At 35.9% G+C, this 25,816-nt stretch overlaps 3 protein-coding genes across 4 annotated transcripts; 1 reads left to right on the top strand and 2 right to left on the bottom strand.

Moving 5' to 3' along the window:
• The first annotated feature begins 3,117 nt into the window (after positions 1–3,117).
• On the top strand, positions 3,118–12,181 carry LOC109190430. Its single transcript, XM_019340906.1, has 4 exons — positions 3,118–3,585; positions 4,213–5,064; positions 6,473–7,633; positions 8,978–12,181. The coding sequence occupies exons 1-4, from the start codon at positions 3,384–3,386 to the stop codon at positions 11,845–11,847; spliced, it is 5,085 nt and encodes a 1,694-aa protein (XP_019196451.1). The 5' UTR covers positions 3,118–3,383; the 3' UTR covers positions 11,848–12,181.
• A 440-nt stretch (positions 12,182–12,621) lies between these two features.
• On the bottom strand, positions 12,622–16,193 carry LOC109190260 (general transcription factor IIF subunit 2-like). Of its 2 annotated transcripts, none has more exons than XM_019340735.1 (6): positions 15,866–16,193; positions 14,461–14,569; positions 13,727–13,857; positions 13,506–13,592; positions 13,155–13,301; positions 12,622–12,922 (listed from the first exon to the last, which is right to left on the bottom strand). In XM_019340735.1, the coding sequence occupies exons 1-6, from the start codon at positions 16,118–16,120 to the stop codon at positions 12,815–12,817; spliced, it is 837 nt and encodes a 278-aa protein (XP_019196280.1). In that variant the 5' UTR covers positions 16,121–16,193; the 3' UTR covers positions 12,622–12,814. The 2 variants fall into 2 exon arrangements, with proteins under 2 accessions (XP_019196280.1, XP_019196281.1); XM_019340736.1 differs by having other exon boundaries at positions 13,509–13,592.
• Positions 16,194–16,590: 397 nt separating this feature from the next.
• On the bottom strand, positions 16,591–25,143 carry LOC109190579 (alpha-taxilin-like). Its single transcript, XM_019341087.1, has 11 exons — positions 24,656–25,143; positions 23,811–23,881; positions 23,439–23,547; positions 21,748–21,815; positions 21,174–21,251; positions 19,298–19,362; positions 19,059–19,125; positions 18,775–18,957; positions 18,315–18,371; positions 18,111–18,206; positions 16,591–16,886 (listed from the first exon to the last, which is right to left on the bottom strand). The coding sequence occupies exons 1-11, from the start codon at positions 24,960–24,962 to the stop codon at positions 16,758–16,760; spliced, it is 1,230 nt and encodes a 409-aa protein (XP_019196632.1). The 5' UTR covers positions 24,963–25,143; the 3' UTR covers positions 16,591–16,757.
• Positions 25,144–25,816: the final 673 nt, after the last annotated feature.

Genomic DNA, 25,816 nt, shown 5'->3' with positions numbered 1-25,816 from the left:
AATTATTTGACCAAAATTAATGTTAAATTTTATATTGTATTTTGTATTTATTTAATACGTTTTAAAATATTCATAATATACGTTTAACAATTATGCCAACTCTGACTAGATGTGGTTCGAACCTATGACCCTTCTATAGAAATTAATAAGTAAATTAAGAATAATCAACAGTTAATGGAATATTAGTTAGTAAAGTTTATACTAACGGAATGCAGGGTTATTTAAGGAAATAAAATAATATAATAGATGGTAAATAAGAAAAATCATTAAAAAAATACTAAAATCAAAATAATATGAACCATTCATTTTAACACACAATTAGACCAACATTTTTTTGTTCTGGTATATTGGCTTTTATTAAATTGTTATTTTATGTATGTATGTATGTATGTATGTATTGTATACATATGTTTGTATTTGTAGATTGTAGATGTAGGTTTTCATCCTTCTTTCGTGTAATTATTAGTCTAATTGTATGGTAACTTCTGTATATACTTTTAAACTTATGGTATAATATAGCATAGTTCCACATATATAAGTGTAATTCACTAATAATTATTATGATAATTAATGAATTAATTGTATATATATTAATATAATTGTCTTTAAAACATATGAATAGTGATGCAATTCCTCAAGTTTTGATTCCCTACTCTGTAATTTTTTCCCTTTAAAATATTTTTATTTTACAATAAAAAATTACCTAAATTATGGGAACAAAATAGTTATAAATCATGTAATTTAAAACAACATTAAAATTGATTTTGATTCCAATTTTGTCCACAGCTTAATGCCTTTTAAAATTATCTCTCTTGTTTTCTCATATTTATTTTAGTAATAATATAATTGCATAAATCATATTACATATTGATTTTTCTTACAGATAAATGAGACATATATTATTTAATTAATTGAGTGATACTTTTGCATTAATCTTATAATCAAATAAATGTAGATTTTCGAATATTATAAATGTTTATAATTACATCTTTAATTTTATTATCTAAATATATAATTAACAAAATTTATCCGTGTATCACAAAAGTAATTTACTAGTTATTGTGCAATTTAAAAAGTCAAAAAGTAATGTGAAAATTATATTTTATAGGAAGTGGTTTTTTTTTTTTTTTTTTTTTCTTCTTATATGGTGACATTGCTCAACACAAATAGGGTGTTTGGTATGATTAAATTGTAATTTCATTCATACCAAACTTTATGGAATTGGAATTCCATGGTTTAGTTTGAAGGAATTGCAATTCCATGACTATGGAATGTTTTTTTGTTTTTTTTTTGAATACTCTCTCAACCTACTGAAACACAAAGAACCAATAACGCCTCCACTCAGGCTCGAACTCATAACCTTCCAAATGGAAGTCCAACCCGGATACCATTAGACCACATAGTCCTGGTCATAACTATGGAATGTTAATTCATAGAGAATCATAAGAATTGTAATTCCATGATAAATTATCATTCTATTATCATACCAGTGATTATATTATTATTATTATTATTATTATTATTATTATTATTATTATTATTATATAATGACATTTTAGTCTTTATTCAATATTTAATTTCAATTCCACTCGTTATATTCATTCATACCATTATTATCATTCCAACCAAACGCTCGGTAAGTGGTGGTATATTCAATGCCCATTTATTATTTATTTTAATAAGGATGAAGTTACTTTTTAGGATGCATTTGGTTAATGTGATTGGGAATATTTTAGATAATATGATTACTTTTTGAAATATAGTGTGAGATTTTGAAAATATAAGATTGTTTTACGTGTTTGGTTAAGATTGTGAGAATATAATAGTAATTTGTTTGGTTAAATGTTATATTTTAAATTATATTGATTAAATTACTATAATGGCTTCAATAAATTATATATATTGAGATAAGTTCAAATGATATACTTTATTGATAACGTGCAGATTAATGTTATATATATATATATATATATATATATATATATATATATATATATATATATATAAAGATGATAAATGTCTGAAAATGTAAAAAATGTAGTGCATTTATGTAATTACGATTACGATCGACAGTGTGGGAGCTACCTCTCAAAGTGAGGGGGCTCTTTGTGTGCAGTAAGCCCCTGTGCTTCATGTTCAGTTGAGTTACCATGATTTACATTCTCCCAAATGCTCTGTCGAGTCGGGACGTGGGCCCCTTAGGGTTGGGGTTCAATCGTTTGGAAGAACGATTACGATCGTGTATTGAAAAACGTTTAAATGTAAATCTAAATCTTAAACAATTAATTAATTATTACGATACACCAAAAATCCTAACATGTTATAAGACAATTTTTTTTTTGGATAAGAAGGAATACGTAGATATTATCATAGGTCTGCAACGGATAAACTCGCTTATGTGTAATAACTCGATAATTACACAATATAAATATAATATAAGACGAAATTTTTAGAGTATATACTATAACACATTAAAACATTTCCCATATTAAGCAATGCTCTTGGGTTAGAACAAACATCATTAAAGTGATTAAGGTCCGAATCACGCAGCAAGATTTTGGTCAAATTTGGGAAATCTTCTTGTACGAGCAGGTTGTAATAAAGCGAAAAATAAAAATAAAAACAAAAAAGGAAAGAAATTAAAAGGAAAAGAAAAAAGAAAGTCAAAGGAGTTCGTGTGTGAAACAGCACGCGCGTAACGACGTCATCTCCTGATTGTGGTAAATTGGGGGAGTGGACGAGGGCATTTCCGTAATTAGTAAAAACATAATGAACACGAAAGTAAAAAAGCGGGACAGATCCGTGACAAGAGAGAGTTGATATCGACTTTAATGAATTTCTCTTTATTTTTTAATTAATTAATTAATATTTAATTAATATATTAATAATAGTAGAGAAATAAAAAAAAAAAAAATGCAGCGGACGCGAAATTCGAATAAAGTGTGGTTGAGTGTTCCGTTGAGATCCGCTCACATCCCTCTATGCTTTCTCTCTCATTATATCAAACAAAAAAGATAGAGAGAGAGAGAAATGAATTATTATTATTAAAAAAAAAAGGAAAAAGGAAAATAAAAAAAATCCCTTCCTTCTGTTTGGTTTTCCTTTCCCTCTTTTCTTTCTTTTGTTCCCATTCTCTTATCGTTTCAACACAAGCACTCGCCTTCTGTAGAGAGAGAGAGAGAGAAAGAGAAAGCTCCTGTAGAGAGAGAAAGAGGGGATTTCGTTCACTCTGCGCCCGCAGCAAACCCTAACCCTAGTTGTGTGCGGTAGGTTGAGGTTGTGGCTCGTATTGGGGGGGATTTTCTTGGCTCTGGTTTTGGTGGAGTGTGGGATGCGATTGAACAGGGGGAGGACAGGAGGATTAGGATTGGGGAAAATCATTGATGCCGCCAGAGCCGTCGCCTTGGGATCGGAAGGACTTCTTCAGGGAGAGGAAGCACGAGCGCTCGGAATTGCTCGGAGGTGGTGGAGGGGGCGGCGCCAGTGGTTTTGGAGGTGGAGCCAGATGGAGGGAGCACCCCTTGAACCACCACCACTATAGCTCGTCTCGCTGGGTGCCCGATTTCCGCTCCAGATATCCTCCTGGTTAGTTTCTCTTTCCCTTTCTTACATACTTTTTTTGGGCTTGGGGTTCCGCTGTATCTTTCCGGGGTTATTCGAGGGTTCTATGCATATATTTATGGAATTAAATTTATACGAAGTAGGACCAACCAGGCGATACTTGTTTTCTCAAAACATTTGGGTTTATTGATTTCAAGATAGGTTGAGAGAGAACTGTAAACTTACTGGGTATGCTGTGGGTGTTTGTTGGCCATTTTGTGGGCATAAATTGAGTCATAGAGAGATTTTCCTCCGGTTTAGATCCATACAAGTCTGTATGTGCATAGCGGAGGGGAGAAAATCTGGGTTTTAGGTCGAGTAAGGACATGGGAAGGGAGGTATATGCTTGTTTCTGGTTCCGATCTGACAAGCTTATCTCTAAATTTCATGTCAGTGTCTATTTATTGAGTGGATAGCTCTAGATCTACACAAATTTACTTTGTTTCCTTTTGAGGTTTACTGGAGTTATTAAAATTTCCAAACAGTTTTAACTTTTTGGTATGATTGGTTATTTTTTATTTCATGGATGGTTTATTATGGGTTTGTCAAATTTATGTATTTGGTGGTTTCTTTCTCAGCCTATTTGTTTTTGTTTTCTTTTTCCTGCTTTAGGTCACGGTAAGCAGGGTGGTTGGCACCTTTATCAGGAAGAATCGGCACATGGTTTCATGGTGTCTAGATCTAGTGAAAAGATTATAGAAGATGATAGTGGTCGGCCTTCTGGTTCACGAGGGGAGGGAAAGTATAGCAGAAATGGCAGGGAAAATAGAGGGTCATTTGGTCAAAGGGATTGGCGATGCCATTCTTGGGAGACCACGTCACCTAATGGCCCAGGAAGATTGAATGAGACAAATGATCAGAGGTTGGTGGATGGAGTGATGAACTGCCAATCTTCTCAACCTCATTCTGAGTATGTCAATTCACGAGATCAATCTCACTCTAGAGATCAGCATAACAAGAGTGGTACAAATGGATTGGGAAGCACTGGCCAGAGGGTTGAGAGGGAGAATTCACTGGGATCAATAGAATGGAAGCCTCTCAAATGGACACGCTCTGGAAGTTTGTCTTCACGGGGTTCCTTTAGCCATTCAAACAGCTCCAAGAGCACTGGACTAGAGTCTAATGAGACAAAGGCAGAGATGCACCCCAAAAATTTGACTCCTATCCAGTCCCCTTCTGGAGACGCAACTGCCTGTGTGACATCATCTGCTCCATTGGAAGAGACTAATTCGCGTAAGAAGCCACGCCTTGGTTGGGGTGAGGGGCTGGCAAAATATGAGAAGAAGAAGGTTGAAGGCCCTGATGACAGTGCAATCAAGAATTGTACAGTTAATTCTGGTAACAATTTGGAAGCTAATCATTCTAATCCTGTAATCCTGGCAGATAAAAGTCCTCAAGTTGCAGGTTCCTCTGACTGTGCATCTCCTGCTACTCCTTCATCTGTTGCTTGTAGTTCTTCGCCAGGTAATTCACATATTGAATATGTACGAAAAAAACTTGTTGAATTCCTTCATGAAGTATTATTATTTACAGAGTGGTTCATGTTTAACAATTCAAAGCCCCCTCACCCTAAAATGAAAAAAAGTAGGAAAACAAAGAAGCTGTATCATATTTTAAATGAGGCCATTAAAGGATCTAAGTTATGTTGCTTGTCTGAGGATAACCACTGTGGTAAATATGCTTAAAGGTACTTTGATGGAAAGTGTGAGCTGTGGCTGAGGAAGGACCTTTTATGTCCCTACATTGGGTTGTGTTTGACTTGAAAGTCTAATGAAATTAGGTATTTTTTGGAATAGTTGTGTAGGGAGTGTCTTAACGTTTGCATATGAAATCACTTTGAAGGTTGACCACTTGTCCTTAGGAAGAGTTAAAGAAATATAATTTACCAAGCTTTGGAGTTAACCAAATGCTAAATACATATGCTCTGTGTTTTCTCTATTCTTTTTGTAACATTTTAAATGTAACCTTCATTAATGTATTGCATATTCAATTATGTACTTAATCTTGGTTGAGTTGATTGCCAGATGAATTCCACTTCCATCAATCTCTAACAATTGTTCTTAAACTTGGCTTTTGATTAAAGGTTTTCCATTTGTTACTCTAAAGAGCATTCATAGATGCACATGTATTCATCTTATTTTTGATAGTTTTAGCAATGGAGATTTGCAATATGACCAAAGATGTTTGTGTAACCATCTTTAATAAGTGGGGAATGCTAGTTGAGGCAAGCCTGGGATGACCAGGAGTTGCTTGCTTGGTTATTCTCATGTAATCTTGTTAGTTACCAAGATTTGTGTTATATTTGAGCCTTGGGTTATTCTCCAAGTTGGTTTGGCATTGACTCGTTTAACCTAGATTGGAAGATTAGGGGTAGTTTGGTTAGTTATTTGAGTCTTCTTGTGTCAACTTGTGAATAACCTAGAGTCCTAGACTGGAGTTGTGTCTTGAGTTTTGGTTTATTCATCAATTTTGTTCAGGTTTGACTCATTAAACCTAGATTTATATTTGAATTTGAATTGGGCTTGAATAATTTATTTCTCCATATCTTAAAAGTATATTTACAGTCTTCAATTGATATATGTATACAACTGTTACATTACTAAGTCTTTAATGAGCTTGTAAGAACCCCATACAAATTCAGTTTTCTAAACAAATAGTAAATGCTCTTATTGTTTGATGTGTTACTCTTGTCAAGTGAGACAAGCACCAATCTTTTCATAGTCAAGTGAATTGGCTTTATCAATCAGCTTGATTAGTTATCTAGTGTATTGATATGAGAGTATGGATTTCTTTGAACTGAAATCTTTGGTGCACTTAGTAACTATGTCTTACTTATGCCAATTTTTTTTTTGCTCTGCTTCTAATTTCACAGGGCTTGAGGAGAAACAGTTTGTGAAAGCAACGCATGCTGATCAAGACTCGGGTGATATAATTGGATCTCCCTGTGCTGTCTCACTTCGTCATCCTGAGGATATAGTGTTTAACTTAGAGGATTTGGACCTCACAAAAATCTCCAAGTTGAACACTAAAATCAATGAGTTGCTACAATCTGATGCTTCAAGTTTTAATGATAATGGTTTCATAAGATCCACTGCACTGAACAAATTGCTTGTATTGAAAAGCGATGTTTCGAAGATTGTAGAGAAAACTGAATTAGAAATTGATATGCTTGAAAATGAACTGAAGTCGCTGAATTCTGGAACTGAAAATAGGTGCCCTGCTCCATCTGCTTCCAGTTCTCTCCCAAAGGAGTGTGAGTCAAAACCTTTCGAAGATCAAGGTGCTACCCCCAATGTGTCTAATAGACTTATTTCTTTAGGGGAAATTAGTTCCTTTGTAGACACAAATATGGATACAATACATGATGCACATGGAGCTGAAGATGTCAAAGTTAAAATTTTGGATATTGATAGTCCTGGCAGTGCAACATCTAAGCTTGTTGAAGTGCCTTCCACTGACAAGAATGTATCCGCCTCTGAAGAAAAAAATGTTGAGGCTTTAGTGATGACAGATGTTACTGACTGTAGATACTTGGAAGTAGAAAATGCATTGCCTAGCTCTGAAGAGGAAAATGCAAATGAAATATCTACCTGTGAAAAGACTTCTCAAATCATTGCTGGTGACCATAAATCTCTTTCTGATGGTAATCTAAATTGTAGTGGAGATGATTTGTATAATTTAATATTTGCTGCCAACAAGGAATCTGCAAATAGAGCAGCTGAAGTATTGAATAGTTTATTGCCAGCAAATGGTTGTAGTTTTGATATTTCAAGAGCTTCTAGTTCTTTGTTGGTAGTTGACCCTGCAATTAAAGAAAAAGTTATAAAGAGGAAGAAGCACCAGCAATCTAAGGAGAAAATTCTTGCACTCAAGTTCAAGGTCTTTCATCATCTATGGAAGGAAGATACCAACATGCTTTCTTTAAGAAAATTCCGCGCAAAGTCTCAGAGAAAGTTTGATTTGAGCCTGCGGCCTGTGCATATTGGCCATCAAAAGCACCGCTTGTCTTCTCGCTCACGACCTTCTTCTGCTGGTAAACAAATATCTTATTATTATTTTTTAATGTGTGAAAATTTCCCCCTTTTCATTTGTATATGTTTTTCATAATGCATTTAAGATGGAATTTTGGCCGAGTATGTTTTTTTAACAATTTGCTGCAAATCTCAATATTCTTTTTAAAGGTGTTGTGTTTCTTTACTTTAACAGGCTATTGTAATTGGAAGCTGAGTACCCCCCTGGGGGAGGGGGGGGGGGTTGTGTTAGGTTCTATGAAATTAGGGATCAGTGATGGTTGGAAACTGAGATAATAAGGACTTATCATAATAAGTAGTTGATGAACCTTTTTTTGTTTAATAATTAGGTATTTCTGTGATTTATAAGAAATTAGACTTGGTTCACATTTGTTGTTTAATTTGAATAGTGATTGCATTTTGTTAATATCCTTGAGTCTTCAGTTGATGTGTACCAGCTCAGCAAAAAATGAATTGCAAAAACTTCCCTCATATAATAGCCCTAACGTTAACCATACTCGTATCCTTCACCATGTCACTATAGTGAAACAATAGTGAATATAACATCTTTTTTTGATGGCTATTAAAAGCATCCTTTGGTTATTTTAGAATTGCCTTCAATGGTAGGTTGATCCACAGCACATATCCTTCAATTAGCGCATTTTTCTCAGCAGTAGTGGATTGTGTATCAATTTCTGATGGGGGTTGTAACTTGTAAAGCATGCTTGATGGTTGGTTAACCCTCATCTCCAATTCTTCTCTACATAGAAACCATCCCTAGCATGCTGAGGGTAACATATCATGTTCTTATACTTTGTTTACACAAGAATGCTAAATGCAGCTTGATAAATGTCCTAAACTAGCTTCATCTGTGTACACATTCCTTATTTCCATTGAAATTACATATAGCGGAAATGCCTGGTGCTTTATAATTTCAGGTCTATCTTATGGAATCAGCTTAAGAATAGTGAGTTAATGTCTATTGGTAAAATTAATCACATTCACCTTACTAGGTATTATGTTTGGCCCTTGTAGTAGCGTGAGATCCTGAGATTCTTAGTGGTTTAAAATGAACACTTCCAGCTAGATAAATTAACTGGGTTATTTGGTTGGTGCTAAAGTACTTGTTGCAACTCAGTTAGTAGGTTATTGCCACAATTAATTTACAAATTTACAAAATAAAATAAAAAAGATTTAGAAACGGTGTTGTTTTTTAATATTTGTCACGGTTGTATTTAAGATGGATTTTGTCTGCTCAGATTTAGAACAAAATTGTATTTGGGTTGCTCTTTAGTTTTCTAATTAACATCTAATGTTTTTTTTGGGGGGTACTGATTTCTTATGCTTTCATGATCATTTTCTTGCAGTTGGGAATTTAAACTTGGTGCCTTCGTCAGAACTATTAAATTTCACAAGCAGATTACTCTCAGATTCCAAAGTGAAGGTCTACAGGAGTACAGAACGAATGCCAGCTTTGATTTTAGATAAGAAGGAGAAGATGATTTCAAGATTCATTTCAAATAATGGTTTGGTGGAAGATCCCTGCTCTTCTGAAAAAGAGAGGTTAACGATTAATCCTTGGACATCAGAGGAGAGAGAAATTTTCATTGATAAGCTTGCTACATTTGGGAAAGACTTCAGCAAAATTGCCTCTTTCCTTGATCACAAAACAACTGCTGACTGCATTGAATTTTACTATAAGAATCACAAGTCAGATTGTTTTGCAAAAACCAAGAGGAAGCCAGGTTATACAAAACAAGGGAAATCTACCTACCTTGTTGCGTCAGGAGGGAAAAGATGGAATCGTGAAGTTAATGCTGTTTCCCTTGACATATTAGGTGCGGCCTCTGCTATTGCAGCTAATGTTGATGATGAGATTGTATTTCAGAAGTGTACCTCTAAATACCTTCTTGGGGTTACAAGTGAAACCAAAATGCCAAGACATGATGAATTGGATGTGTCAAACAGTCTTGATGTATGTAACAGTGACAGAGAGACTGTGGCTGCTGATGTATTGGCTGGTATATGTGGTTCCCTGTCATCTGAAGCTATGAGTTCCTGCATTACAAGTTCTATTGACCCCAGTGATGGTTACCATGAGTGGAAATACCAGAAGGTGAGTTCTTCAACCAGAAGGCCTTTGACTCCTGAGGTTACACAGAGTGTTGATGATGAAACCTGTTCTGATGAAAGTTGTGGGGAGATGGATCCTACTGATTGGACTGATGAGGAGAAACTTATGTTCATTCAGGCTGTCTCATCCTATGGGAAAGATTTTACCATGATCTCAAGATTTGTCAAAACAAGATCTAGGGATCAGTGCAAGATCTTCTTTAGCAAGGCCAGGAAGTGTCTTGGACTTGATACAATTAGTCCTCAACCTGGGAATGTGGTTAGAGAGGATGCTAATGGAGGTGGAAGTGATGCTGAAGATGCCTGTTTACTAGAAACTGACTCCTCCATATGTATCAAGGAATCGGGAATCAAGGTGGAATCCCCAAATATGAAGTTGAACCAAGAACTAGATTTAGCAGAGGGAATGGATGTTAAGCCTGACCTTAACAGCTCTGAAGATAATGGGGATAATGGGACTGGAGACCTGGATTCTATAGATACTGAACTTGTGTCTAACCATATGAGCCCCAATGCATGTGATATGGATAAGCAGGAGATAGAATCTGACAGGGATATTAAGGATGAGGCTAATGTAGTTGTGCAGGGTGCTGGAAATGTGATCTCATCCCCATTTCAAAGTGAGCTAGTTGTTGATAAGTCTGGTGATGAGTGTCTGCCTGACAAAAATTGTTCCGATGCTAATGCTGGAGAAGGAGATGATGTTGCAAAGAATTTGACTGAAGAATCGAGGGATCATTTAGCTCCATTGCCAGAATGTAGTTTGAATGTTAAATCTGGGCTTCAACTAGCTGGATATGATACTTCCACCATTGCTGATACTAGTTCTGGGATGGATGATATATCTGGATGTCACACCAAGGGCGATTCTGAATCAGACTCCAGACTGAAGTCTGATGTCAGCTCTCTGCAGGTGAGCAATAATGCACCTCTAATGCAATCACCGTCTCAAGATTCTGCTGTTATTGCATGTGAGGCTTCTAATGGTGATAAGCTAACAAATCTTGATCTCGAAAGTGTTGGTGATCTGAAGCATCTGAAATCTTCTGGGGTTTCTGAGCAGCATATATCAGAACATATTGAATCCCTGCAAGTAATTGGGTCAATCGCGAAAGAGAATGGAGATTTTGGTTGCAAGATATCAGCTTCAGTTCAGGGCCTCCCTAAAGCCGATAGGAATACCCAGTCAGCTAGGTTAAAAACTGCTGATTGTGTTGTTCGAAAGTGTAGTAGTTCACCACATGGCAGTTGTTCGATTACTGAGCAGCCATTCCCTAACCAACAGCAGACACAGAGTAGTAGTTGTTCAGAGGTGGGAAAACCTAGCAGGAATGGTGATGTGAAGTTGTTTGGTCAAATTCTTACCAAACCCTCATCTCAGCAGAATTCAAATTGTAACACACAACGGAGGGAGGAGACAAGCATGCAGCATCCTAAAATCAACAATAGCAAGTCATTTGGTGTGAATGATGGTATTCCTGGACCAGGCAAATTTGAGTGCAACAACTTTCGTGGGTCTGAGAATCATCTTCCTGTGAGGAGTTATGGTTATTGGGATGGGAATAGAATACAAACTGGGTTTTCCAGTTTGCCTGATTCTACCATCCTGCTGGCTAAGTACCCTGCTGCTTTCGGAAATTATGCAATGCCATCAACAACTAAAATGGAGCAACCCCCTTTTCACGCAGTTGTAAAAAGCAGCGAAAGGAATTTGAATGGCGTACCTGTTGTTTATCCTAGCAGCAACGGGGTAGCAGCAGCAGCAGCAGATTTTCAGGTATACAGAAGCCGGGAGGTGCAGCAGCCTTTTGGCCTGGACATGAAACAGCGGCCAGAGGTATCGTTCTCAGAGATGCAAAGAAGAAGTGGAGGGTTTGATGTGGTGTCGGGCATGCAGCAGCAAGCAAGGGGCAGGCTAGGTATTAACGTTGTTGGGCGAGGAGGGATCCTTGTTGGAGGGGGGCAGTGCACGGGAGGGGTATCAGATCCAGTGGCTGCTATAAAGATGCACTACGCCAAGGTTGAACAGTTTGGTGGGCAGGGTGGGGGGAGCATGATGAGAGAGGAAGATACATGGCGAGGTAAGGGTGAAATAGGCAGGTAGTAGAAGAAGAAGAAATGGAGAAGGGGAAGGCCCAGAAGGCCCCTCCCTGGCAAATCCACTTATGTTTGCCGCACTGTACAATAGTTTTTGTAATTTCATCAGCCGCAGCCGCAGCAGCAGCTATGATATGATAGGGCAGTGGAGGACGGCGAGCAAAGGCCGTCTTTTTGATTAACAGAATTCTAGGTTGTTCATTTTCTTTTTTCTTTTTCTCTAAATTATTTTTAAATATATTGCCAGCAGCTTTTGTATTTTGTTGTATTTGATGGAATACAGCAATAATCTGTTCAAGTTTGGAAAGGTGGGCTGTAAGTCTCCATTTCATTCTCTTCAATCTCTCTCTCCATTTTATATTACCAACTGTCAGTGTTCTTGTGCTATATGTCCGCCTGCCCTCCCCACATCTGAATCTATCAAACCTTAAATACTCCGCACTTAGCACTTTTTCTAAAATACTTTTTTTTTTCTATTTATTTCTTCTTCCAATATTATTAAGATAACGTGACAGACAGGAATTTTACTCCGAGTTAACTTAACATTTTTTTTAAAGCTGCTTATATAGAGGGGTTAGTTTAATTAGATTTGGTAAAATAGTTAGCCTATCAATCTATTATTAGCGATTTGGTTAAACAATATGAATGTTTGATTAATTAGTTTTTTGTAATAATTTATTGTTCTAAAATGTTAAAATTTAAAAAGTTTTTTTAATCAGCTTTTTGAGAACTGTTTACCAAACCCCCTTAGTGTTCGTGAAGGATGAAGAACACAACACAGTGAATAAAAGGGTTGGTTACCATAATTACACATCAAAAAGGGGAAAATAGAGAAAAAGAATTGAAGCAAAAACAATTTGTTGTTCAGATTAATTCCCCCCTCTTTGTACAGAAGAATTAGTTATTTACAAAATCAAATTGCAAAAAAAAAAAAAAAGAATCCAAAGAAGAAGAAATCGGATGGATAAATCAATCTAAGAATCTTCTGATCTTTTGTACTCGGGCTTCAGCTCATAAGTTCCTTGGTTTGTGCCTTTGTTATTGTAGACACACAGCAGTTTAAGCATGTCTTTCAGGAATTGCTGATAAAATTAAAGAAAAGCATGTTTAATGAGGCAGGTAATGTCATGGATCAAGCACCCAACCAATGATTGACATAAATAAGTGAAGATCCAAAGTGGCATTAGAAACCGAGTAGACAAATCCATATAGTGAAACCCTAACTTGATGATTAGGATCAAGGCATAGTTGAGTTGCTTAAACCCCAACATGAAGGATCAAACAAAGGGGTAGAGGGTTGCTAAGACAACTAACCTCTGGTTGGTCCGTCTCTTGAATCAGTTGTTTTAGTGTCCAATTTGGCTGCTTCTCAAACAGCTTAAACATGATTTCTTCCATCTCATCACGGTCTCTTCGCGTTCTCTTCAGTTCCGATCCTTTTGTAGGTGCTTTCTTCTTTTCCTATCAAAACAGCAGGCACCACTTATTTAGCTTGACTAGACAATCAACAAGTCTTTTCTTTATTTTCCTCTACAATTGGTAAGAGAGAATTATATGAACAAAGTCATTAATGGAGTTGCCATCTGTAAGCATATAGTTTGAGTACACTGTACACCTCTCCCATAAATTTAAGAAAAAGTTCAACTGAGGTAAGATGCAAATTACTGGTGCAGATCCAGTAGTAGTAGTAGGCTTTGAAGCAAAAATCCCTGGCATTGGCCTCATATGTTTTCCATTATCATTGTCAATAACCTGCAAAAGAATGGAGGAATTCAGGAAATAAACAGAACTTTTAATAAATAAATGAAATGAACAAATGGTCAAAATTATTCCAAACTTAAATAGAAAAATTGATCAATATCAAATCACAAACATAAAAAGATTACCTGTATTTGTCTACTTTTGGTCATATACTTGTTTGTCCTTTCACGGCATAGTTTGCCATAGTTTTCAATGTTTTCATTGTGAGGCTTCATATCAAACTTGTGATAGATCTTCCCTTCCACAGAAAGCCTTCCTACATTAGACGTAAACATCATTCATCACCATCCCGACTGCAAAAGAAGTCTATATTTTGCTTGTTGATTTTTAGGAAATACTTTCCTCCCATTCCAATCTTATCTAATGAATTTGAGTGAGAAGTGAAATTTGATCTTTTAGATGACCAATTACCAAACATAACAAGCAATGACTATAAATGTCATTTGTCCCAAAAAAAAAAAAAGATGCATTGACTACAAATGTTTCCATGATGCTCTAATCATCCATGACATTTTTTAAAATAAATGAGCAATATGGTGATAAGAGGGTGCCATTTACCCTTGATTTAAGACTTTAATGCTTCAGGAACACACATGTGCATGTGTTAGTCTCCTAATGTTTGATTCCATACTAAAGTTGCAGTTTTTCTAGTTTTATGAGTACCATTTGAAACTGAAACCTAGAAGATATTACGAGCAAAAGACAGGTCAAAGGTGGTGCTTATGGTTATTCCCACTAAAATTCTTCTATAAAATGTCAGTTGAGGATATAAGCATAAAGAAGTAAATACAACTTTAAAGAGCAGATGAAAACATTAACTATGTGTTGAGTTGTTTGTTTCACAAAATGAGAAGTGTACCTTGTACTGATTCAGAAAATATGGACATTGGAATAAAGTCTGTCGACATGTCCAAAGAATAGCACTTCGGTATGTTTCCAGGTTCGGTACCAGGCAACTCCATTGTAAACTGGTCATCATGTAAACAATGAATGTAAAAGGGAAGTACAATCATTTTTATAGCAAATAGGATTTGTATGCAAATAATATTCTAGTACTGCTTGACCTGAAAAAAAAAATGGAAAGTAAAGGGGAGAAATATAGGAAATATCAACCAAAACATTTGGAAAATGAAGGTAATGACAGGAAATACAGAGAGCTTTTACATTATATTTATTCTCTTCATTGGTTAGTACATCATAGGAAGAACATTTCCTCCAAGCATCCTTAAAAAGGTAAGCAATCTGGACTTTGAACTACCTCTGGGTTTGACATCCTGCAGGACTACACTGATCCTATTCTCTTTGAAGCTTACTAGTATACGCCCTGGTAAAGATTGTGAATATGGATTGCAATTACAGTGCATGATTATCTGCATAATCTACTTCAACTTGCTTATAGATTATTGGGTAAATAAGTCTGGTGTTGTGTTAATCCATAATCCATAATTCTTTTCCAAACATGTGAACAGTAAGGCTATTTAATCTAGTATCTCAACCATCAACTTAAATAAGCTTTAAGCTTTATTAAACAGGACCCTAATGTTGTGTTAATCCATAATCCATAATTCTTTTCCAAACATGTGAACAGTAAGGCTATTTAATCTAGTATCTCAACCATCAACTTAAATAAGCTTTAAGCTTTATTAAACAGGACCCTAATTTGAAGACCACAAGTCCAACACATACAGACATGGTTTATTCATGGATCATTGAAACTAGTACCTCAGTGAACTTTGAATGTTTAACATTTATAAAGAAAAGTGCACTTTTTAAAGGATAAGAATGAAGGCAACAAGCATGATATTAGTCATTTGTCCAATGCCTCAATCTCTGCTTTATATAATATTTTCCAATATTCTTCTTCCTGTTTATATGATAAGAAACTATTCACTCCCACCCACCACCCTCTCCCATTGAGAATCTTCTCCCAAGCAGATGAAATGGCTGCAAGTACAACTGCTTTCCAGGAAAATAATGCCAACCTTCCTGCACCCAGGGAGGGGCTCTCTCTAGAGAACATGTAAGATAAGCAAATTATGCCGGCGATGAATCCATACATTGGAGTGAGTGAGGTAATCAATAGATTAGTAGGTACATGTACATCTATGGTCTATCACACACAAGAATGATTGATTAGTAAGTGACTTCATAAAATTATTTCATGAAAAACCCTAATTGTATTTTTTTTTTTTTTGTTTCCAGGGAAAAAAGAAGAAGAAGAAGAAGGGGGAAGCGTGAGGTGGTAATGTGAATACAGCAGGTACCTCAGTGGAGGCGAAGTCATCGTTGGGAAGGAGAGGGTTAACGGCGACGATGACTTTTGCGACGGGAAGGGCGGAGGAGTCGGTGTCAGTGGAGGAGGAGGAGGGGGGCGGAGGAAGAGGAGCAGAGTGTTGGTGCTGTAAGACGCGGTAGACGATGGGAGGGCATTTCATCAACCAGACGTGCCTGTCGGCTTTGCTGCCCTCCAAACTGATATTAGTGGCGGTGGCGGTGGTTCTGGTGGGTTTCTCCGCCATAAGCGGTGGCGATGAAGGAAGGGGAAGGAGTGAGAGTGACGGGCGTTGCGGGAAGAGTTGGTTTTGGAAGATCCTCTCTAACTAAAATCAATCACCACGCCCCTTTTAAACTTAAACAAAACGACAAAATATAACCAATTTTTAAATTTTAAAGCGTTGCTTTGTATTTTTTATTAGGTAAAATAAAATGAGCAGATAACATATTGTGTTATAGTGGTTTGACCAGCGAATTTTATAAAAAAAATATTTAGATTAATTTTATTTTAATGGGATAATTTTGTCAATTATAGATTTATAATGCAAGGTAAATTCTGATTTATGGTATAATTTGCTCTCTCGACCCGTTAAATACAGTCAGATCAAACCACATAGAGTCTTATTTTTTTCTCGGTATATTTTAATTGATTTTAAAAAATGAATGAAAACTTTTATTCATTTTTAAAAATAAAACTTAAACAAGTAAACAAGAGTAATAAATCAAAGCAAACCTTCATCAAAACTTCACCTCCGATGATCATTGAAACAAAATTTGGTGGGGCTATGAAAAAGAAAGAAGAATTGTTGTGTGATGAAGCCACAAAATACATTTGATTATTATTATTATTATTACACAATTGATTGATAAATAATCCGAATCCTAAACTGAATCGGAGCTAGCAATTGCAGTGGAGCTGGCCTTCCGCTCTGCTTGAAGTGAGCGGCATAACGACTCCAATCTCTCTTTCTGGTTCCGCATTTTCTCCAGTTGTTTCTTCAGCTGTTCGCGCTGCTCCCAACACAACACACATTACAACTTACCTTGTGCATCTAAAAAATTCACAATATCTTACACATACAAGCCAAGAGTTTGATAGTTGGATCTTGTGTGGAAAAAATTACAAGGGTGTATTCAATTTAAAATTCTATGAAAACCACTATGTGTTTGATTTATGGGTTTACACACTAGAAATAAGAATCAAAATCATAGTTAGTGTTTGGTTGACAACTTTTCAAAACAACTATAGAATTTGATTACCCTTTCAATTAAAAACCTTATTCTTTAATTAAAAATAAGTATCATTCCATTTTATTGGTAATACGATTTTTAAATTCAATTAGTGCATTTTGATTTTTGTTTTGATTTTTTTTTTCATATTTGTACTTTGGATGTCATTATATTAGAACTAATTGCCTTGATTTTTTATTTTTTTATTTTTTTGTATTTTTAAAACCTTTATTCCCATTATAGAGTCATACATAACCAAACATCAATATTCATAATTATTCAAATTCCAACTTACTACCAAACATGCAAAATACTTTGACCAAAATCTATTATCAAGTATTTGATTCTTATTCTGATTCCAGTTCCCATGTGTGAACCAAAACACACCCCAAGTCTAGAAAGATTCTATGAAAATCACTTTAGAACTCTTTGAAAGTCTACAAAAATCTGTCACCCCCTTTAGATTATTTGGACTATTCTATGTCACGTAGAGCTGCAGAGCAGAAAGCTCAATTTTTCCCCCCAACAGCTTAATAGTTTTCAATAGAGTTATTTTCACTTTTGGTCCCACGAGTTTGGTCACAATCCTACCATTGGTGCATGATTATGAATATTGCTACTATAAATGCATAACTTTTTTTTTCCCTACTTTTGGTCCTTCCAGTGATTTTGCCCTAGCACTTGCAAGTCATACAAAATCTGGTAGAATTTCACCAGATTTCTCACCAGAAAAAACCAAAAGTGGGAAAAGAACAAAACTTTTGTGCACTTACAGTAGCAATTTTCTTAGCCGTGCACTAATAGTAGGAATGTCAGCAAACTCGTGGAACCAAAAGTGACAATCAGACTCAAGTAATAATAATATGAATAAAGAATTAGAGAAACAGAGGGTGCTGCCACTTGGATCAATGGTCACCAAGGTTAAGAGATGGGTAGACTGCTATGGATTTCAAAACAAAATACCACAGATTGATAGATTGCAGGATTTCTATAGCAAAACTTTACCTCCTCAGCCAGCTCTATGAGAGCAATATCTGTACCCTCGCATTTGGACTTCAAGAAAGTATTCTCATTTTTGAGTTCTTTTATGGATTTTGACATCTGCATTAGTGAAAGCATAATGAAACTCAGTTACTTCTATGCTAAAAATAGTCATTGGCAGCTTAACAACAAAAGCTTGGGAGGGCGAACAGAGTAAAACAAATATACCTTGTCAATTTCTTGCTTAAAAGCTTCAAATACTTCATTGCTCTTTGACAATGCTTCCTGTAAAAGATAAAATAGAATTAGAGTATGAAAAAGGCTATAGATAATTTTTTTTAACAGCATTAACTTTTCAGCACCACTGTAATACGGATCATAAAAAGGGCAATTCATTGGCTAATTTATAAACTTTTCCTATGTGATCTGCTGGTAGGGGCACATAGTGTGACTGGCTCCTAATTAGGTAGTCAAACTAAATCCTTTTAACTTCCTACTCAAGGTGCAGATGGGAGATACTCGATCCATTTCCTTACGTAATTGAGGTATTGATGGGTCAGAACACCATCTTTAACCTCTTTCCCATCCATCCATAGGGTCTCTTTGATCTACTACTATTAAATTTGATGAAAACAATATTAGTGTAACTATCTATAAACTTTCTTGGTCCTTCGGTTACCACACAGACCTGGAATTGCTGGAACTTTTCACCATCAGCTGCCAATTGCAACCGCAAATTCTTTTCAGTCATCAATAATTCGGAGACCTGTTCTGCATACAATTTCATCTGGGACTCCTCCTGCAGTATTTTCTCTTCATGTTGCTTAATTTTCAAATCAGCTATCTGAAGTTCAAGATCCTTTTGCTTCAACTGCATGAAAGAAAGATAACAGTTAAGTTGAAGCATAGCCAAAGAAGAAATACTTCAACTATATTCAGAAGCTTAAAGTAATACATGTAAATAGGAAGTACCTTTTGTGTATACTGCTGCTCAGCTATAGCATACTGATCAGTGACTTGTTTCAGTTTGCTTTTTAACCTGCAGTTCAATTACTTAGCAAGCCATAAGATTAGCTGTACAAGGCTAAAACTTGAAGCTATCACATATACTTTGCATTATAGTTTCAAGCATGGCACAGGAGTTCAATGTTTTTCACTTCAAAAAAGTCATTCATGTAAATTAGCCAAGCCAGGAATCCCAATAATCTTACGTCTCATTCTCCTTCAACTGTGATAGACATTCATCTTTCTGCTCTTCCATCCTGTTGCTTACTTCCTAAAAATAAACACAGTGAAATCCTGAATCAAAATTCAAAGACAAAGATGTGGAAGCCCAATAGATTATCATTTCTTTTTGTTTTCAGTTTTTCCTTAAAATTCACATCTCTTTATATTCACAGGCATAACAATTAACAACTGTTAGATAAATAAGGGATAAGTTAGTTAGACTTTCTCTCATTTCATCATGTTTTATGTGTGGTTAGAACCCTATCTACTCATGTATATATGTAGGGTTCATCTGTACAGTAAGAGTGTGAAATACAGTACGTTTTCCTCTCTCTTTAGTCTTTACATTTAATCATGGCTGTGTTTTGTTAATTGTCTATGTTGATATAGTGATCGCAGGTGATGATGCGAGAGAAATTGATGCGCTCAAGTTCCATACGAAAGACCTGGGAGTGTTGAAGTATTTCCTTCGGATTGAAGTTGTTCGTTCTAAGAGAGACATGTTTCTTTCACAACGGAAATATGTGCTAGATTTACTTGAAGACTCAGGATTCTTAGGGTCAAAGCCTTGTGAGACTCCTATGGACCAGAGTGTTAAACTTGTAGCTGGTGAGGGGGAGCTTCTTGAAGATCCAGAGATGTATAGGAGACTGGTAGGAAAACTGATACTATCACTCGTCCAGATATTGCCTTTCCCGTCAGTTCATGGCCTCCCCTACTAAACCTCATTGGGAAGCTGCAGTTCAAATTGTACAGTATTTGAAGACTGCTCCTGGGAAAGGAATCTCGTATGCCAATCATGGGCATGTAAGTGTTGAGGCCTTCTCTGACGCTGATTGGGCTGGGTCACCAAGTGACAGGAGATCTCCTACGGGATATTGTGTATTCTTTGGTGGCAATCTAGTCTCATGGAAGAGTAAGAAGCAAAGTGTTGTGTCTCACCTATGCAGAATCTGATGGCTCATATGGCCTTGAGGTAACGTGGATACATAATGTTCTTGGGGAGGTTGGTGTAGAGGTGAATAAACCGGTTCCTTTGTGGTGTGACAATAAAGCTGCTATACACATTTCAAACAATCTTGTGTTCCACGAGCGCACTAAACATATTGAAGTAGATTGTCACTTTGTGCAAGACAAGGTTCAACAAGGGCTACTCTCTACTATTCATGTTCGAAGCGGTGATCAATTGGCAGATTTGTTTACAGAAGGTCTTAGTAAGGCCAGGGTTGAATATATTTGTAACAAGCTGGGCATGATTGACATCTATGCTTCAGCTTGAGGGGGAGTGTTAGATAAATAAGGGATAAGTTAGTTAGACTTTCTCTCATTTCCTCATGTTTTATGTGTGGTTAGTACTCTATCTACTCATGTATATATGTAGGGTTCATCTGTACAGTAAGGGTGTGAAATACAGTGCATTTTCCTCTCTTTACATTTAAAGACAAGTAGACAACTATAAAGAGGTAAACTGAAACTTTGTTTCCAATTAGTAATGCAATATTTTGGAAAACCACAAGAACAAAAAATTAAGATTAAACAAAAAGAATAAACTTAAATAACCCATGGCATTAGAACTCTGGCATTGGATCTCTACACAAGAAGTGAAGAACCCATCTATATGCTACATGCTACATACCAGTGGCACTTAGAAATTCAAACTTCAATGCCATTTTACCCTTCTCCAACATCCATCTACTAATTATAATAAACGTCTACTATGCAACCCTAAGAATACATAAACCGCTGACCGAACTGATTTGTTGAAAAAAGTATTGCAAGCACAATTGTGATTTGTGAAAAGAAACAGCACACATTTTAGAAAGTAACATGTATTCAAATTAAGATGAAAACTATTCAAACCTTGATTGCATCTCTAAATTTGTTTGATATATCCAATCTCAAGTTTTGACCTTCCGTTGACACCCTTTTACATTCCTCCTATGTAATAACGACAAAGACCATGTTAAACAAACTTGTATGAGCAAAGGTTCTGTGATGCATTTTGATCTGCAATAGCTTAACAGAAACTACCATGGATTTAACTGGATTTTCTCTAATTGCAAACACATTTTTGGGTACTTTTGCTTGGTTCTGACATGCACCATGACCTGGAGCCAAACCATGAAGGGGAGGTAGGAGAGCTAGACAAAATATCATCAGCATTAATGATCATCACACTGGTGATGGATTTTCATCTTGTAATGTTGGTTTTCTCTGAAGAATGTGTTTATCACACTCTAGAATAATGCTCAATTGCTCATCATCAAGGTTCACCAACCTTGGTGAGCCAGGATGCCTTTGAAAAGAGCTAAGGGGAGACCATGAAAATGCAATGGTAATTTGATGTCCACTGGAAGTATCATGCTTTATCAATAATAATAACATCTAAGAAGGAGAAGCAAATAAGAATGCATGAAGTGAATTTTGTTCCTACCATCAATACTTTGTTTTGACGTTGCAATTCCCGACACAATGACTCAAGTCTATCCCGAACAGCAATGGCTGAAAAAATATATACATGTAACATAAGTAAGAGAACAAAAGATAAAGGAAGGCATCAGGTTATTTGCATCTCTATCAAATAGAAATTTTAATAAACATATATACATTATATGTTTCTGATTTATTGAAAAAGTTTTATTGCATCCCGAACCCATTCCTCATTCACATATCCCTTTTTCCATCTCTATCACAAATGAGATCTCATGAATGTTAAATGTGAGTATCTGAAATTGCCTCCATATCTCATGAAATGGGAATTGCAAACCTCAGAATAATGTCTTGATACTGTCATTTTTTTTTCAGAGCAACAGGCATAAATCACACTACTGCAATGAAATAAATCATCCCACTGATTCAGACCATAAAAGAAGAGATGCCAGACTGCCAGTACATGTAACAATTTAGAAAGGAAATTGTATCCTTCTTTCTTAATGAGCATGTATCTACTAGTATGCCAACATGTATCTACGACTATGATTCATGACAGAAAATTTTCTTTCAAGCATACATTTTATTCAAGCAAAATGACTTTTTTATCCAATTACTCTGTAGTATCAAATAAATTGGGCAGTTTAGTTCCTACATTTGTAAGGAAAACAATTTGCAAAGTCTTTAACCATATAAGGATGACAGGACAGCATTAAAGACAAGAGTTATCTTGGTCAGACACTACAGCACTACTCACAAAAAGCATTTGATATCTGTGCCAAAAAGAAGCAAAGCAAGCTGGGAACAGCATGATGAAAGCTTAGCTCATTTGCAGTATAGTTCCGTTGTCTTGCTGTTTTAAAGCAAAATTTTATCAAAAGAAAGAGAAAACAAATTGGGCTGAAAATGGAAACTTCTTATACATATTTTTTCAAGGCACAGTTCTATTGCAAAAATATCCTGCTTACCCATAAAAATTTTCATATATAATAACTTCAATGATTTGTTAAGGGTTGATTTCTGACAATACCATTCTTCAAAATTTGTAATTAAAGTTAGACTGAAAAGCACTACCATTATAAAGTGTAAGGATGGAAATAAGTAATTAAATAAAATGCCCAGAAAACATTGAATACAGCTTACTAAATCACTAATCATGACAAATTTCTAGTGGACAAAGGGGAAGAGAGGGAGTGTATCCAACTTCAAGCAACTGTTCCCATGTAAAGGCACAACTTTAAAACAAAGCTGGGAAGCGAATAACCACCAGAGTATCCATAATATGTAAACTAACCTTCTTTGGCTACCTAGAAGAATGGAACATAAATTCATTGGTAAATGTAGAGATCCCACACCTAGAGGTTCCCAATTTCTTTCATCATAATTCATAGGTGTAGAAATTCTTGAACAAATGTACCCTTTAAGATAATGCATATTTATCAACTAGTACATTGGTCTAAGTACACATTTCAATGTTAATAGTTATTAACTACACATAGATAAAGAAAGCAAAGTCAAGCACAAGAAGGTAAATAAATTGAAGGGGAAATGATGAATGAATTGGTCAATTGACTGACCTTCTGTCAAGCTTTGTAGGTACCTCCTGTTTTTTTTTTTTTTTTTTTTTTGAAAAACTTACTTATATATCACAGAAATGAATCAGTCAATTAACATGTACATTATATAACAAGTTACCTGAATCTCTTTCAGCAATAACTTGTTGATACTTCAAAGTGAACTCCAAAAATTCCTTTTCAGATTTAAAGCTGCGTTTTGCATTCTTTCGTTTTGCTTCAGAGGCTTCCTAAAATTCCAAATGTGCAAAATAATAATTACAAGCTTTGGTAAATAAATAAAGCCTTTCTACAATTCTACATAATAACATCATTACTATGTTGAAATACTAATATTGATTTCATAAAAAGAAGGAAAATACCTAAACAATGATAAGAAATATGAAAAGTAAGGACCAGTTGATCATTGTTCCTTAAGATTTTAATAGAAGATGAAATCTATAAAAGATTTTAACACAAATTGAAGGCAAAAGATATTTTACTATCCACTGACTATTTTTCGGTGTTCAGAGCTCTCTTGTGATGGTGTCTCCTTAATGGTTGGGGCCAGCTGATTTCTGGTAGCTGCAAACAAATTGTTGATAAAACCAGTAAGTTCATGATAAAAGTATAACAGAATGTGATAAACGTTAATGCACAATCTTTTTTTTTCCTGATATGTAAACAGTTGTCCTCATTTATATGGAAGGTGAGCAGATTTGACAGTTTCCACTCATATTATGAATCATCTAGATAATAACCCTCCCATTTCCTACTCTCTTTCCAACAACTTCTGCTTTCTTTCCATGTTTGGTAAAAGTGATAGATGGAAAGTTGAAAGGAAAGATGATTAAGTCATTGGGGTTAGTGTTCCCTCATATGCCTAGTAAAAAGAACGCAACCATATCAAGCATTCTAGCAGTATTCAAAAATCATACAAGGGAACGAATCCCTCAAGAATTTCCTATTAATTTCCCCTTCCATCCTCTCATTCACATTCTCCACCGTCACAAATGCAATTTACATAATCCAACTCATCCAAGCATGAGAAGATAGCTGCTGTAAATGTATTGAAAGTACATAAATACAGTATACAAAATGACAAATCACATTACATACATATTTGTAACTAGTCCTGTTTAACTAACATACAATGTTATTACAACTGTACTTTCTGCTTTGTTCCATGTGAGTACACATGAAACGAATGAGAAGCATTTCCTGCACCTCCCAAAATTAAAAATCAAAGAGACACATGATTATATGACCAATGATGATTCTTAACCATTTAAACACAATTAAGATCAGTAAACGCAAGAATTAACATTCTAATCCATCTAACAATTAGCAGCAACTTACAATTCTCCGAGCTCCCTTGTCCCTCCCCTCCAACTCCACTCTCCCTCGGGGCGTCCCTACACCCACTTTCAGAAGTTGCATCAAAATTGACGTGATTGACTATCACGCCGGGCCTCAACTCCGGCTCCAACAACGTATCCTCCTTGTAATCAGCCAACTCCGGCGCCGGTGACTTTTCAGACGCTAGTTTGGGCGACTTCAGAGCCAATGCATCGGCGCTGGAGCTAACCACGAAACCGTCCGGCAATGAATCCGCCTCCGGCAACTGATTTACGGCGGGGTTTGGTGCAACGTTCTCGCTCTCCATTTCGCCTGGGAAGACTCCAAAAAGAATAAGAAATAGCGATTCTAGAACATCGGAAATTCAGTCTTTTTTTTTTTTTTATGAGGGAAAGAGAGTGTTGGAGAGAGTGGGGAAACCGCGCGATGAAGAAATTCCGGACTGGAACTCTGGAAACGTTTGCGAATTGCGTGTATGCTTGCGTGGGTCTTTTCGCTTTGGAATTTATAGTTAGATATATTTTCGTTTCGACCCCATAAGATTTCACTGCATCCAAATTAAACAAATATATCTTTCAAAATTATACCTTTTTTTTTTTTTTTGAATGCTACTGACTCTATAGCATTGTAATATGTGTTCACATGAAAGATGACTCTGAGCACAAGATGCTTGGCATATATGTGCACTAAGCAAATTCAGATTAAACGTGTGATCTTCTATTACGAGAATTGTGCTTCGTCCTCTTATCCTTGTAGTATACTCGCATAAACCAAATACCCCGTATTAAGTAATATATTATTTGAAGGGAAAACGGCGCTTTTGAGTTTTGACCCCTCAATTGTTTTACTTTTGAAAATTTAGCCCCTATCAATTGATTTGAGAAAATATAACCTTTAATTGTTCATAATGTAGCACATTTGGTCCCTCATGTTATATAATTAGAATTGTTTTTAACATGGTTGCAGTAGGCGCTAGGCGCTAGTCGGGCGCCCGGACAGCGCCTAGCGCCTAGGCGGTCTAGGCGGCGCCCAGGCGGAATCTAGGCGGCGCTAGGCGGGCGTCAAAAAAACAGTGGTAGACTTGCAATTTGACAATTTTAATGAGGTTGTTTTCAACATTTAATCAAATAACACATCCAAATAAATGAATTAATGATAATT

The sequence above is a fragment of the Ipomoea nil genome, unplaced genomic scaffold, assembly GCF_001879475.1.
Source record: "Ipomoea nil cultivar Tokyo-kokei standard unplaced genomic scaffold, Asagao_1.1 scaffold1576, whole genome shotgun sequence".
In the NCBI taxonomy this organism is placed as follows: domain Eukaryota; kingdom Viridiplantae; phylum Streptophyta; class Magnoliopsida; order Solanales; family Convolvulaceae; genus Ipomoea; species Ipomoea nil.
Note: the sequence above shows the minus strand (reverse complement) of the source record. Positions and strands in the feature narration are given on the sequence as shown.

What these genes read in the sequence shown, in the direction of transcription:
- LOC109190430 (XM_019340906.1), top strand. Translation starts at nt 3,384, where the DNA reads ATGCCGCCAGAGCCGTCGCCTTGGGATCGGAAGGACTTCTTCAGGGAG. An exon ending in CCGCTCCAGATATCCTCCTG is followed by an intron (nt 3,586 to 4,212) that starts GTTAGTTTCTCT and finishes TTCCTGCTTTAG; the next exon opens with GTCACGGTAAGCAGGGTGGT. An exon ending in TGCTTGTAGTTCTTCGCCAG is followed by an intron (nt 5,065 to 6,472) that starts GTAATTCACATA and finishes CTAATTTCACAG; the next exon opens with GGCTTGAGGAGAAACAGTTT.
- LOC109190260 (XM_019340735.1), bottom strand. Translation starts at nt 16,120, where the DNA reads ATGGCGGAGAAACCCACCAGAACCACCGCCACCGCCACTAATATCAGT. An exon ending in ATGACTTCGCCTCCACTGAG is followed by an intron (nt 14,570 to 15,865) that starts GTACCTGCTGTA and finishes CATGATGACCAG; the next exon opens with TTTACAATGGAGTTGCCTGG. An exon ending in ATTTTCTGAATCAGTACAAG is followed by an intron (nt 13,858 to 14,460) that starts GTACACTTCTCA and finishes CGTCTAATGTAG; the next exon opens with GAAGGCTTTCTGTGGAAGGG.
- LOC109190579 (XM_019341087.1), bottom strand. Translation starts at nt 24,962, where the DNA reads ATGGAGAGCGAGAACGTTGCACCAAACCCCGCCGTAAATCAGTTGCCG. An exon ending in GTCAAAACAAAGTATTGATG is followed by an intron (nt 21,252 to 21,747) that starts GTAGGAACAAAA and finishes GTTATTACATAG; the next exon opens with GAGGAATGTAAAAGGGTGTC. An exon ending in TTAAGCAAGAAATTGACAAG is followed by an intron (nt 18,207 to 18,314) that starts GTATATTTGTTT and finishes TCACTAATGCAG; the next exon opens with ATGTCAAAATCCATAAAAGA.